This window comes from Mesocricetus auratus, unplaced genomic scaffold (assembly GCF_017639785.1).
Source record: "Mesocricetus auratus isolate SY011 unplaced genomic scaffold, BCM_Maur_2.0 Super-Scaffold_100007, whole genome shotgun sequence".
In the NCBI taxonomy this organism is placed as follows: Eukaryota; Metazoa; Chordata; class Mammalia; order Rodentia; family Cricetidae; genus Mesocricetus; species Mesocricetus auratus.
The window spans coordinates 43013457-43026028 of record NW_024429191.1 but is presented as its reverse complement, the minus strand read 5'-3'; the positions used below and the strand labels follow the sequence as shown (position 1 = coordinate 43026028).

At 44.8% G+C, this 12572-nt stretch overlaps 1 protein-coding gene and 1 long non-coding RNA gene across 2 annotated transcripts in view; one reads left to right on the top strand and one right to left on the bottom strand.

The window, feature by feature from the left end:
- The window catches only part of LOC101829317 (protoheme IX farnesyltransferase, mitochondrial), a 106870-nt gene that overhangs the window by 86636 nt on the left and 7662 nt on the right, over positions 1-12572 (top strand). Inside the window, exon 6 of the mRNA XM_005067624.4 lies at positions 7905-8137. Coding sequence (XP_005067681.1) covers positions 7905-8137 — 233 coding nt within the window. The remainder of the gene's footprint in view (positions 1-7904; positions 8138-12572) is intronic.
- LOC110340454 lies at positions 1900-3444 on the bottom strand. The gene is made up of 2 exons (XR_002382272.2): positions 3172-3444; positions 1900-2061 (listed from the first exon to the last, which is right to left on the bottom strand). It is a non-coding gene; the product is annotated as an uncharacterized LOC110340454 (long non-coding RNA).

The window sequence follows — 12572 nt, the reverse complement described above, 5'->3', positions numbered from 1 at the left end:
TTTTTCATATAATACAACTTCCATGGCCTAGTATAATCAATAGTAAGTAGGAATATTTGATGTTTGTTATATTACTTACATCCCTCTTAAATATGGCTTAAAATTTAGTGTTTTAAAATAGGCTTTCTATCTCATTTTCTTTAAGTTTTGAAATTATACCAGTGTTCTGCTGCTTTATCAAATCTACAGCTTGAGACTTAATCAGAAATAGAAAATTCCTAATAAGATTCCAGGAAGACATTTTCAGAACAGTTATCTGTAGAGACATTCCCCCAGAAACCCATTTCAAATCTCAAATGCGGGATTTATGCAGGAAATTAGAGTTAAATTGGCTTGATTTGGTGAAGGTTTAAGCTTTTCTTTTGTTTTTGAAGAAAAGAAATTTTATTTGGTAATTTAAAAATCATTTATTCGGGAAGAATGGGAAAGAAGTATGAGATTAATGTTTATATAGGCCAATTACCTGTGTTCATAACATAAAGCTTAATTCAGTGCACTGTTTTCTGGACCCCCCCCCAACACACTGCTTAAACAGAAGGGCCCAGTTTCCCCAGCAAATTTTATTTATTAAGTGCAATAAGTTGGAAAATTAAAGCTTGTATTTCTCCTCATTGCCAATACCTATAAAAACTTCTCCTTCAATAGAGCTACATCAGGACTAGTATTTAGTAAACAAAGCCATGTTCCATTCCAATGGAAGAAAGTATGGCCCATTGAAATGTGTGGATAAACCCCATTCTTGCCCTGTCAGTTTTGAAATACCATTCAGTCCTCATCGTGAGCCAGGAACCCTGAACTCTTTGCATGAGTGGCTGAGTATGAAGGAGCACTCTTGATGTGTCCATCCTCCCACGCTGTCAGACAGACAGGGTTGCTTGCCTTGTCTGTACACATGCTCGTACCCTCAAATCAGCATGCGGTTATTGACTGTATTACTGAAATTTGGTCACTGTCATACCCTCTGCTTATTCATTTCCGATCTTTCTCATACAGAGTCATTCCAACCAGTACCATTCAGAGACCTTAGTGCCTCTGGTCCTTCTGGACACTGTTACAGGTGCTGTGATAGAAGGTTAGAAACACCAACATTTTTTTGAAGATCAGTCAACTTTGCCTATTGCAAGTTCATTTTTTGTGATTTGATAGAAGAAAATTAAATTCTTATACAAGTTGTAACTGCAAATAAAAATGCCTGTATGTAAATAAAATAAAACACACACACACACATCCTTGTCTGTAGGCTTTGAAATAAACCAGGGAAAGAATCACTTTTTGATTTTCAAAACCCCTCCCTATATCCTATTTAAATAATTCTCTCTCGTTGGATGTGTTCTTTCATGTAGCTTATTTTACAGTGAGATCTCATGGAACTTGTGTCTGTGTGTTTAATGTCTGGCTTCTTTTCCAAATCAAACGTCCCCATTTTCCTGTCTGTTCTGTTGCCAAGCAGTGTAGTGATCAACTGTCCAGGCAATGGTGAATGGGAATAAATGTGTAACAACCAAACAGGTGAAGCCCCTTGCACAGCTAGTGAGTGCTCTGTGCTCCATAAGAGGTTCCATGAAGTATTTCTATTTCCTGCTTAACTGAATTACAGAAGAAGAACTTGGCACAAGGTGGCACAGCTGGATGGAGTAGACCCTTTCCTTTCTTATGGTCTTGCTATTGAACCTTTTTACCTAAATGAGTTTGACTCTAACTTCAGTAACAACACGGGAAGAGCCCTCACACCACCCCACCTTTTTGTTGAGGAAACAAGGGCCAGACAGCTTCAAACAGACAGTTGCGCTGATTCATAAGTGGTTAACCATCCAGGTCTGACCTAGTCTCAGAGTACCTGCATCCTGGCCAGTGTGCTTAGTCATTCTGTCATCAGGAAAGCAGACAATAATAATAAAATTTAAAGACGTTAAAATAATTTTGTTATGAAAATGTTTAACAGGCACTAGAGTGGAGACAATTAGGGCTCCCATGACTCAGGGTTAGCAGTCACCAACACTTTTACTACCCCCTTCAACTTCCTCTTATGGTGCTTTATGCTTTCTCATCAGGACCAAAAACCTGCAAATAATCACACAGAGACTCATTAATTATGAAACCTTATCCTCGACTACCTCTTACAGCTTTAATTAACCTGCTTCTATTAACCTACATTCTGCTATGTGACTCAGTTACCTCTCCTCTGTACTGTATTATTGCGTGATATTTTACTCTTCTGGGTTTTTTGAGGGGCCCACCACTCAGCTCCCAAGTAAATCACACACAGAGTCTTATTATTACTTCTGAATGCCTTGCCTTACTTTAGCTTACTTCTAGCCAGTTTTTCTTTACTTCAAAATTAACCCATCTACCTTTTCCCTCTGGGTTTTTCCTGATCCCTTTTGAATGTTACTCTTACTCCGTGGGTGGCTGTGTAGTTGGATGGCTGGGTGGCTGGCCCTTGATGTCCTCCTCCTCTTGTTCTCTTGCTGCTCCTCTTGGCTCCATATTTCTCCTTCTATTTATTCTTTCTGCCTGCCAGTCCAGCCTATCCTTGCTCCTGCCTCACTATTGACCATTCAGCTCTTTATTAGACCATCAGGTGTTTTAGACAGGCAAAGAATCACAGCTTCACTGAGTTAAAACAGATGCAGCATAAACAAAATAATATTTCTCCAACACCATATGTCTAATTTGATCTTCATCTTGCTGTCATCTCTCATGCCTTGATTCATCCCTCTGACTTTCTCTTTCTGCCTGGAAATCCCGCCTTTTCTCTCCTGCCTAGCTACTGGCCATTCAGCTTTGTATTAAGTCAATCACAGTGACACATCTTCACAGCGTACAAAAGGATATCCCACAACAGTGCTTTTAATGGTACACACAGCTGAGGCTGTTTGACTAAGTCAAGCCATGTTAGGTGAGTCAGGAAAATCAAGGGACATGCTATTGCTCTGCTAGCAACTACTGCTTCTAGGTCATGACCCCATGTTCTTTTTTGCTGGAACAAGTCAAGAGGCTTACATCACAAGGCACTTAAAAGTAGGTGACCTGTCCTGGCCAGCCAAAGTGAGCACTGAGTTTAGTGGCTCCTGTAGGTCCAGAGAGTAGGGCTTTGCCATGTGAGTGCCAGTGTTGTGTTGGTGGTGGGGTGGCATATGTGACCTGTAGCAAGCCTGGCTGGAGTCTTACCTGGTTCCAAGGTAATGTCACTGGTGCTAGTCTTTGAACTCCATCCAGAACCACTGTGGAGGGTGGGCCCAGAGCCTTTCTGTTCAGCTTACCCCTGGAGCCAGATGTAGCACTCCACGTGGACGTGGACTGCTATGGAATAAAGGATGGAAGGAGCAAAACGGCAACAGGGAAGTTTAAAACAGTTCTCAGTGCAGAATAAAGCGACAGGAAGAAGGGGCTTCCACATCCTGCCTCAGCTTATCTTCATGGTGTAGATACCACCTGGGCGGGAGATGCAGGTGGGCCTTCTGAGCGGTTGCTAAGGGAATGATCAGGGGACAGCACACGGGGCAGCTGGCCTGAAATCAAAGAAGGGCTGCCCTCAGTCTGTGACCTGTGGTACTTCACTCTCATCATGTAAGCAGAGAGTCGTTGTTCTAGTTAACAAGATGACAAAGGATCACTTTCTCTAGATGAAAAATAGGTGTCTATTGAAACTGAGTTTGGGGGTGTGTTCCCACAGCACTAGGCTCGCTGCTTGTGGCCCTTGCTGGGCCCTAACACCACATACACAGCTGAAAGTGCCAAACTTCTACAACTTTGCTGTGGTGTTGCCACTTTCCTGGTAAATTGAACTTTGAAACATAGCCCAGTGGCCACCAGCAGCTGCATTCTCTCTTCCTGAAACCACTGTCCTTGTCTACTTCTTCCTCCGAAGTTTCAGAGACTACTGGCTTCCTGTCATGCTGGAGTTACATTGGATACATTTTTTTTTAATTTTTAGAATTACATTTAGAGGGGTGGGGGAGCACTGTATAAATCAGAGAACAGTTTTCACGAGTTGTTCCTTCTTCCACCAAGAGACCTGGGGTCAGACTCGGGTCATTGGCTTTGAGACAGTACTTTCCCCACTTAGCCACCTCCCAGAGCCTCCTCTGCCGTTTCTGCTGTCCTCCCCGCTCATCCATCATGGGCTTTCAGTATAAACTTTCACTTCCAGTCAGATGTGGTAGTGCACACCTTTAATCCCAGCATTAGTTAGTAATTAAGTAAACATAGGATAGATTCACGCCCTCCTTGAAACATTTCCACTCTGTCCTCCCATCGTGGCTCACTAAGGTGGGCACCCCATGTTACCCTGTTTCATCTGTTGCTACAGCCAATAGTGAGGGAGCATTCTCTCCTCACTGTATTTCAGCCTGTGTCTGTACTTCAGTGATAACTGTTCTTTGTGCTTCCTTGTCAGGAAGTGAAGTAGGTGAACAATGAGGAAGACCCAAGGGACTCATACAGGAGACTAGTCCCCACTGACAAGAACCCACAGACCTAAGCCGACCCCTGGGAAGCTCTGGGCCTTTAAACACAAGCCCAGGCCCACCTGCTAAGTTCTTTTACTTGCACTGAGTCTTACTCTCAACAGAAAAAATGAAGAGATACTATATATATTCTCTCTCAATATACTTTATTAATTTTAAGAGTTGATTTTGTTGTTGTGGGAGAGGTTGTGATTATTGTTTTTGAAACTTAGGATGCTATTTTCCACCTCTCCTGTTGGCATTTTTTGGCTTGGTTTTGCTTCAATTTTAGGGTCATAGCCACAGTGTTAATGTAGATTATGGAGGTGGGTGCTCTTCTGTGCCACTGGCGAGAGTGACACCTATGCAGTACAGACTGGCAGCATGTGTCATATCATGCCCCTCTACAATATGCATATCAACATCAGAGCCTAGTGGCTCTAAAATAACAGGATAGTGCATGCCATCTAGCTCAGCAGGTTCATATCTAGGAGTTTCTCCCAAGTGGAGCAATGAGCAGAAGTCTCCATAAGAAATTCATCCCAGCATTATCTGAATTTTTAAAATGGTAAAAATATTGTGCCCAGAAAGGGCATATTGATTAACTTAGTTGTCATATATCCATAGAGTAAGCCATTCTGTAGCTGTCTAATGTTGTAAACCAAGTAGTGACATGGGGACCATGAAGGTTTATGGAAATTAAGGAAGTAGCAAAACCTTAATTGAGTGTGTATTTACTTTTAAAGTAACTGTAGCACAGGAAAGGCCAGAGAGACGTAAACCATATCTGTCTCGGGGTCATTTATAATTTCTTCTTTTTTATCTTTATAGTTGCAAATTTTCTGATTTAAATGTGCATAATGCACATTTACAATAAGGATTTTAGCAAAACTGAAACACAACAGGATAATGAACCCAAGGACTCTGAAGTTTGCCACTTGGGGCACTCTCTCCTGTGCTGGGCTTCCCAGGGTATGCTGGGTAAATATCTTCATTCTTGTTTGTGCAGCCTGTCAGCCTACTTGGTTTTCATTCATGCCCCTGAGCACATTGGTTTAAATGCCAAGATCAAGCCTCATGATTTTCTGTGATTCTAACACAGGTCAGAAACTAAACTTCCACCCCCAATTGCCTATCTCAATAAATTAAATTCATGTGTGCGTCTCTGAAAGGGCTTTTCATAGCACTAACACCCGGAATCCAACTACTTCCCTGCTGGCCCTTAGAGAGGGGAACAACCCTCCTCTTCTCCTTTTTTTTTTTTTTAAACACAGGGTCCAATTCAGGAAAAATAAATATGTTTATGAGCCACATTTTTCCCACCCCAAATAAAACTAGCCTTTTGGAGTCTGGTGTATGGGAAGACCTGTTCTTATAACCTGAAAGAACAACTGTTCGAATGCTTTCCTAGTTGTTACCACCTCTGTTCTCCTTTCTGAGCATGTGTGATAACACCTAGGCAGCTTCCTAATCTTCCATCTGGAGAATTCCAGACCGTTCCAGGTCCATCAGTGTCTGTCCCAGCCTTAGAGAAAGAAGTCTGTTTCAGGAATGGAAATGGGAAATTGCAGGATGGAGGAGGTAGAAGTGTATTATGTCCAATTTAGATTCCCACTCCTTCTAGATCTTCACGTTGAAGACAGTGTGCATAGTGGGATTTCCATGAGAAGATAGGAACAACATCTGTTTGAGGATGTGTGGCATCGGGAGGCAGTAAGATTTAGCAAATGATGGGGGCAGGGATAGAGAGAGACTCAGCAGTTAGGAGCTCTCAGTTCTCTTGCTGAGGACCCTGCTTCAGTTCCCAGCAGCCACACAGTTCACAGTCATCTCCAGTTCCAGAGGGGTCTGACCTCTTCTGGCCTCCTCAAGTACCAGTGCACACATAAAGACTAAAAAATAAAATAGATTAGGAAGGAAAATGAGTAGAAGCAGAAGTGTAGAGTAGGAAAGACGTCTGTCCCCATTGTTGAGTGCTAAAGGCGGGCAGTGAGTTCAAGGTCACACAAGACGCAGGCTAGAGATCAAGTCTAGCCAGGTGCTGTGATAGTAAACCATCCTCTTGGATGTTTTTAGAATCTTTCCCAGCAGAAGCAGAAACAATAGCTGTGTCACAGAGAGGGGAAATTCTGGGGTGGGAATGATGGACAGACAGATTGGAGAGGAATAGGGGTGTCCAAGTATTTCAGAAGTCAGTTGACTATGGTTTCCAAACAGGTGGCCAGGGGACAGGTGGGTGCAGATGCACTCAGATCTTAGTGATAGCCATGGTTCTTCCGTCACCTCATGATGGCCACAGCCCCTGTGTGTTCCCGTTTTCCTCAGAACCCCACTCTCCTCTGTTCTGCCACAACCCCTTGATGGAAAGAGATCCAGCTAAGTGAGAGTCAGAGTGGGATTTCTTTTCTAATGCCCCAGCTCTGTGGCTCTGGTATTACATGACACTTGAGCTGCTGGGCCATCCTGCTCCTCCGCTCCCATCTCCTTTGGGGCTGGGGAGAAGGAGTTCAAAGGCAACATCATTCTGTAAGTTAGTCCTTCTTAGAGAGCCCAACTCACAGTTGAGAGCACCTCTCCTCAGTGGGAGCACACCACAGCCTTGGCAACAGAAGGGTATTATCTCAAGTGATTGCCTCCCTTGAAGAAACGACATTTTTAAAACCAGAACTCCCCAGAAGCTGCTAACTGGTAACTAGGACTTCTCATGAGGCATTTTGGGGCCCTGTAATTGAGTGGGTCTTTGACACTGCAAACATGATTTTCTTGGGGGTTGAATTGTAGCTTTTGCAGAGAAAGCACAGTCTTGAGTAACCTATATTGATTCTAAGAAAAAATAATCCATGTATATAAGCAGGAACCAGGAAATCACAGTTTTTCTAGACTCCACAGTCTTCCACACTGTAGAATGTTCTTTTACATACATAAACCCTCTGTGACTTCCCATTGCCAGTCATAGCCACAAACCAAGTTACATCAGTGATAGTTTGCATCAGCCCCCTGGCGTTGATTGTTGTCACAGAACTGTAGGACCTTAAGCCTGTGGTGTACTTGCAGGTTCCCTGAAGCAGACATTACTGTTTGGTGTCATTGACTTGGTAACACTAAAGTGAAAGCAACTGAATAGGATGGCTTCCAGAGGGATCCTGTCTTTGTCCAAAACTTGTACTGTTTTCATCTGTCCCTTATTTAGCAAGTTAGAATAGAGCCCTGAAATGTAGCCCTGTATAAGCCCTCACTTCAGCCCTGTAAGAGATGAGTGACAGAGACCTGCAGATGAGGAATGCAGGGGGCTCCACCTCCTCCCTGAGCTTCTTTACAGTCTCAGAAAGACTTCCCACAGCTGGGAAGAAGGCCCCATCACCTTCAGTGGATGTGAAGGTGCTGGCTCCTCATTAGTGCGGGCTCTTGTCCAGAGCCAAGGGGAACGTGTTCACTGTGTCCTCTGCTCTCTTCCAGCCCGTTGCTAGCTGTGTGTTTTGCCACCTGTTGCGCTGTGCCAGGAGTGGCCCTTCTGACCTGGGGAGTGAATCCACTCACAGGGGCTCTGGGCGTCTTCAACATTTTCCTGTATACCTGTTGTTACACACCGCTAAAGAGGATCAGCATCGCCAACACCTGGGTGGGAGCCGTGGTTGGAGCCATCCCACCTGTCATGGGCTGGACGGCGGCAACTGGAAGCCTTGATGCTGGTGAGTGTCTCCTGGTGCAACATTGTGGCTTTTCTCCACAGACAGGATTGAGAGTGCCCAATGGAAGAGCTCGGGTCTTCCAAGTGAGCTCAGCACTCGCCAGTCCATGGGGCTTGCTACAGTTCCATTTCACTCCAAAGATTCTTTGTGTTGATGGGGCAGTCCTGAGCTGGAGGGAGTCCATGTCACCCTGACATGGTAGACATAGGGAAGGCCTAAGAGAAAACAGTAGGCAATGCTGCCTCAGCCAGGACGGCAGGTAAAGTGAGGAAAAACCCTGAAAACAGTGAGGAAAATCAGATCACGTGAAGACTGGCTGATTTGCTTGGGAGGGCCCAGTCTGTGGGGAAGGGATGTGGAACTGGCCTCCCGGCCCCTGTTAAAGCCATGGTACCTAGCTGACAAGCCTCCCTCTTTCCCCTGGAATAGGCTCATTTTCCCTTGTGAAAGGACAGATTATCTTCATTAGCTCCTCGTTTACTTTTACATGATTTGCTTAAATTGTTCCTGCTGTCTACAGTAAAACCATTCAATGGGCCCCCATATTTTGATGGTATGTCACAGCTGGATTTGTGGGGTGAAAATAGCTCATTTTACCATCTGTGAGGGGAGTGTCACAGTCTGATTAGTCAAGTAATTAGTGTTTTGACCGACACTTAGGAAGGAAGTGGTGAGGTTTCCTGCAATATATGTAAGTACATATTTTTCACATGAGAGATCAAAAGGCAGTTGGCCATAAACCGTTGCCCTGTAAGCCATATTTCTGAAACTTTTCATAAAAGCTCATACACTCTGATTTGGCAAAAGCACAAATGCGATTACACCTTTGCCATGATCGTCTCCTAGAATGGTTTTAATATCCTGTAAGTGGTGGGTTTTAATGAATATACAAATACAGCATTCTAAAGCGTATGTGCCCCTGTGCTCTGTGATAAACTAAGCTCTAGCCTCATCCGTGTGGGAGGCAACAGAAGCAAAGAGCTTTAGAGCCAGAGTTGAGCCCCTGTTTGCTGCTGACCTGGGACCTGAGCTTGACCTTTCTCCCAGTATTCTCATCTCCCATTCATAGCTCACATCAGTCTCTCTTTGCAGGGGAATTCTGAGGACAGATGGGTTGTTACTGTAGTCTGACCTGTGCTGCCACACCGAATTAAGTCCTTTTTTATTTGTTTGGTTTTCGAGACAGGGTTTCTCTGTAGCTTTGGAGCCTGTCCTAGAACTCACTGTGTAGACCAGGCTGACCTCGAACTCATAGAGATCCGCCTCTGCCTCCAGAGTGCTGGGATTAAAGGTGTGTGCCACCACTGCCCAGCCAGATTAGGTCATTTATAAGAGAAAGAATTTCATCTAATACAGTTATAGGAGCCGGGACATCCAAAGTTAAGAGCAAAGCCACTAGGTCATCAGGTAAAGGCATCTGCCACCAAGCCTGATGACCTGAGTTGACATGGTCTTTCTATAACCCATAATTTAATTGTATACAGACTTATTAATGATGGGTAGCTGAGGGGCCAGACATACCTTGTTCACAGAGTATGCAGCAGTCTGGAAAATAATAGAGAACCTGTATGAAGCACAAGATTTCTGAAGCCACCAGGAGAAGTTCCCCTGTCAACTCTCAACATTGACTTCTGTTCTTCGTCTTGGAATCCAGTAACCCCCACTGCTCTGGGGACTGGGGAAGAAAGACCACAAGACTGAGGCCAACCTTAGCAAAACACTTTCAAAAAGGGAAAAGATGTATCATGTACCCAGCTCTTAAGGAGTTTGTACAGAAAAGGTCTCAACAGCTCTGTATATGAAAGTTCACAGTGTTTGTCCAACAGAGCCAAGATCAGAATGAGCAAATCAATGAGGAGTTGTCTTCTCATTCATAAGACAGAATCTAAGAGAATGTGTTATAAAAATCTATTGCTGGCATTTTAGGAGCTAAGTTGAATGTAATTTAATGCGCCTTAGTCATCTTCTAGAACTGCCCTGTTTGGGATGGTAGCTACAAACCATGGGTGTCTTGTTTGATTTTTAAATCAAATAAACTTAAATTTCCTCAGTCCCACTAGCTATGATCCAGGTGTCCAGGACCACAACTGGTTTGTAGCTGCCATGGACAGCACAGAGCAGAACCTTTTGTTAAAGACTTGGATCTGACATGTCCCTTAAAGTGCTTAAGGTTGAAGGCTTGCTCCCCAGTAGCCAGCAACATAGCAATGTGGTGGGAGCTTTGAAAGAAAGTGGAGCAGAGTTGGATAAAGTGGGTCATAGGGAATCCATCTTTGCAGGGGCCAGGGCTTCATTTTTCTTTCTGGCTGCTCTCAGTGAGCAACCTCCACTGCCTGCTGCCCTGATATACTGCTCAGGGCCCAAAGTGACTGGGCAGACTCTGGTCTGAATTGTGAGCTGTGATACAACTTTTGTTTATCTCAGTGTTCGTCACATCAATATAAAGGTAACACAATTTCTGTCAGTAGGAAGATCATTTAGAAAGCACTGCCCAGATACAAAGAAAGACTATCTTTCTGAAACTGTGTCCACTCCATGAAGTGTGTGCCCTTTTAGCAATGGGTACGCTATGGACCTGTTCCTGTCTTGCTAAACCAAAGCACTGACTCACAGGCTCAGTGCCCATCCAGTTTGCCCAGCTGCTGGGCTTCTGAGCATGTGGCTCAGAATGTCACATGTAACAAGTTTCCAGGTGCTATGATGTCCCTGCTCCAGGAACCACACTCTTCATATTCACAAAGACAGAATCCTGAAGAGCCCCAGCCTTCAGGACCTCAGAAATACCTAGAGAGTGGTGTTGATGATTGTTCAAGCTGTAGGAACCGTGGTGTGTGTGTTGTCTACAGAGGTTGACAACAGCCAGGGTTCTCATATTGGGAGATATGGATGATGCATTCAGAGATGGTAGAGACCCATGGGCAGTTGAACCAGCAGAGCACCAGGGTTATTTACATAGCGATGTGCAGCAGGCTCTCCTGCAGTACTGGAAACTAGTGAGTTTATAGAACCTGCCTTCACTGCTGTCCTAGGCCCATGTGCCTTCTCTCACCTCCAACACACTCCCTTTCACTCTCTTTGCCTTCCTTACAACGCTCTACCCATTCAAAGCCTGTCCTTCATCCTCTCTGATCAGTATTTCATATTACAGGTTCTTTTAGTGAAGCATCAGTCTAATCACCCTTTGAAAGAGAAATTTGCTAATAGCAACAAGTTGGGAATAGACAAAGGCTGTTTGAAGGGAGGCAGATTGACTGAGTATTTTCCATTCCTTCATCTCCCATCCCCACCCCTCAGAGAACCAGTGCCCACAGCAGCCAGCAGCAATATTTTAGTGTCCCTGACTGTGTCTCTGCAAAAGATTAGTTGGGCTTCATAGAGGTCAAGATTGGAGAGGAAGCTACTGGGCAGTATATGAAGTGTAAGGCCTGTGACCCTACATGGAGGGAGTGCATGAAGCAGACAACAGGTGTGGGAAGCCTGTATGCCACAGTAGCCCGTAGAGAAAGGGTGAGGACCATTCCAGAAGCCTGCTTCCTTCCTTGTTGGCATGGATTTTTCTATAGTGTCTGGCTGGCCACAGGCTGGGCGATGCCCTTCATAGGCTACCAGGCACTGAAGTGCTTCCCTGGCCTCCCCCCTCGCCTGTAAGGACAAGAAACATGGGGTGAGCATGTGCCATGGGATGCTGAGTCTTTTCCCACAACTACTTTGATTTTTTTTTTTTTTTTGGACCAGATGGTGGAAAAGAATTTGTGTTGAGGGTACCCCAGTCAGGAAGGTCCCTGACGGGCTTTGGATCTGCCCGGCCGTTGTCCATCACAGGACAAGTGAGGTAGGATTTGGGGGTGGTGAAGAGGATTAAGCACATTAGCAGGCAGGAATCGTGAAAGCTAAACAAACGTCAGTTGTTCTTGATCCTTGCTATTTTATAGCTGTACAGAGGACTGGAAACCACTCAGCTCTCTCCCCGTCACACAGCCGGCGGCTTTGTTTGTGGCTGTCATATCAAGGCAGTCAGGGTGCAGCAGCCAACTGCTTCTGTGTGCTCAGGAAATGCCTGCCTTTTACAAAGCCCTTCTGTCTACAGAGTGGGCCACTGTGATGGGATTTTACCTGTGCCCCATCTCCTTGGGGCTTGAGAGGTGGCCTTTTCCTCCCACCTACCTAACTATCCTGCCTTTATTTTATTAATTTTTTTAAAGCCTAAGTACTGTTAGCAGGAAACATTAAAAATGCTTTACAGCTAGAACTTAGGAAGATGGCCTCTGGCCGCCGGTAGAGCTAACCTGCGCCTTAAGAGCTGAAGAGCTTGGTTTGGTCCCATACACAGAGGAGCAGGGATGGCAATGACAGAAGTGACCTGCCAGAACCCCATTGAAGGAGTCCCTGTGGGGGCTGCTCAGATAAGTGGCTGGCAGCTGACATTCCGGCCCCC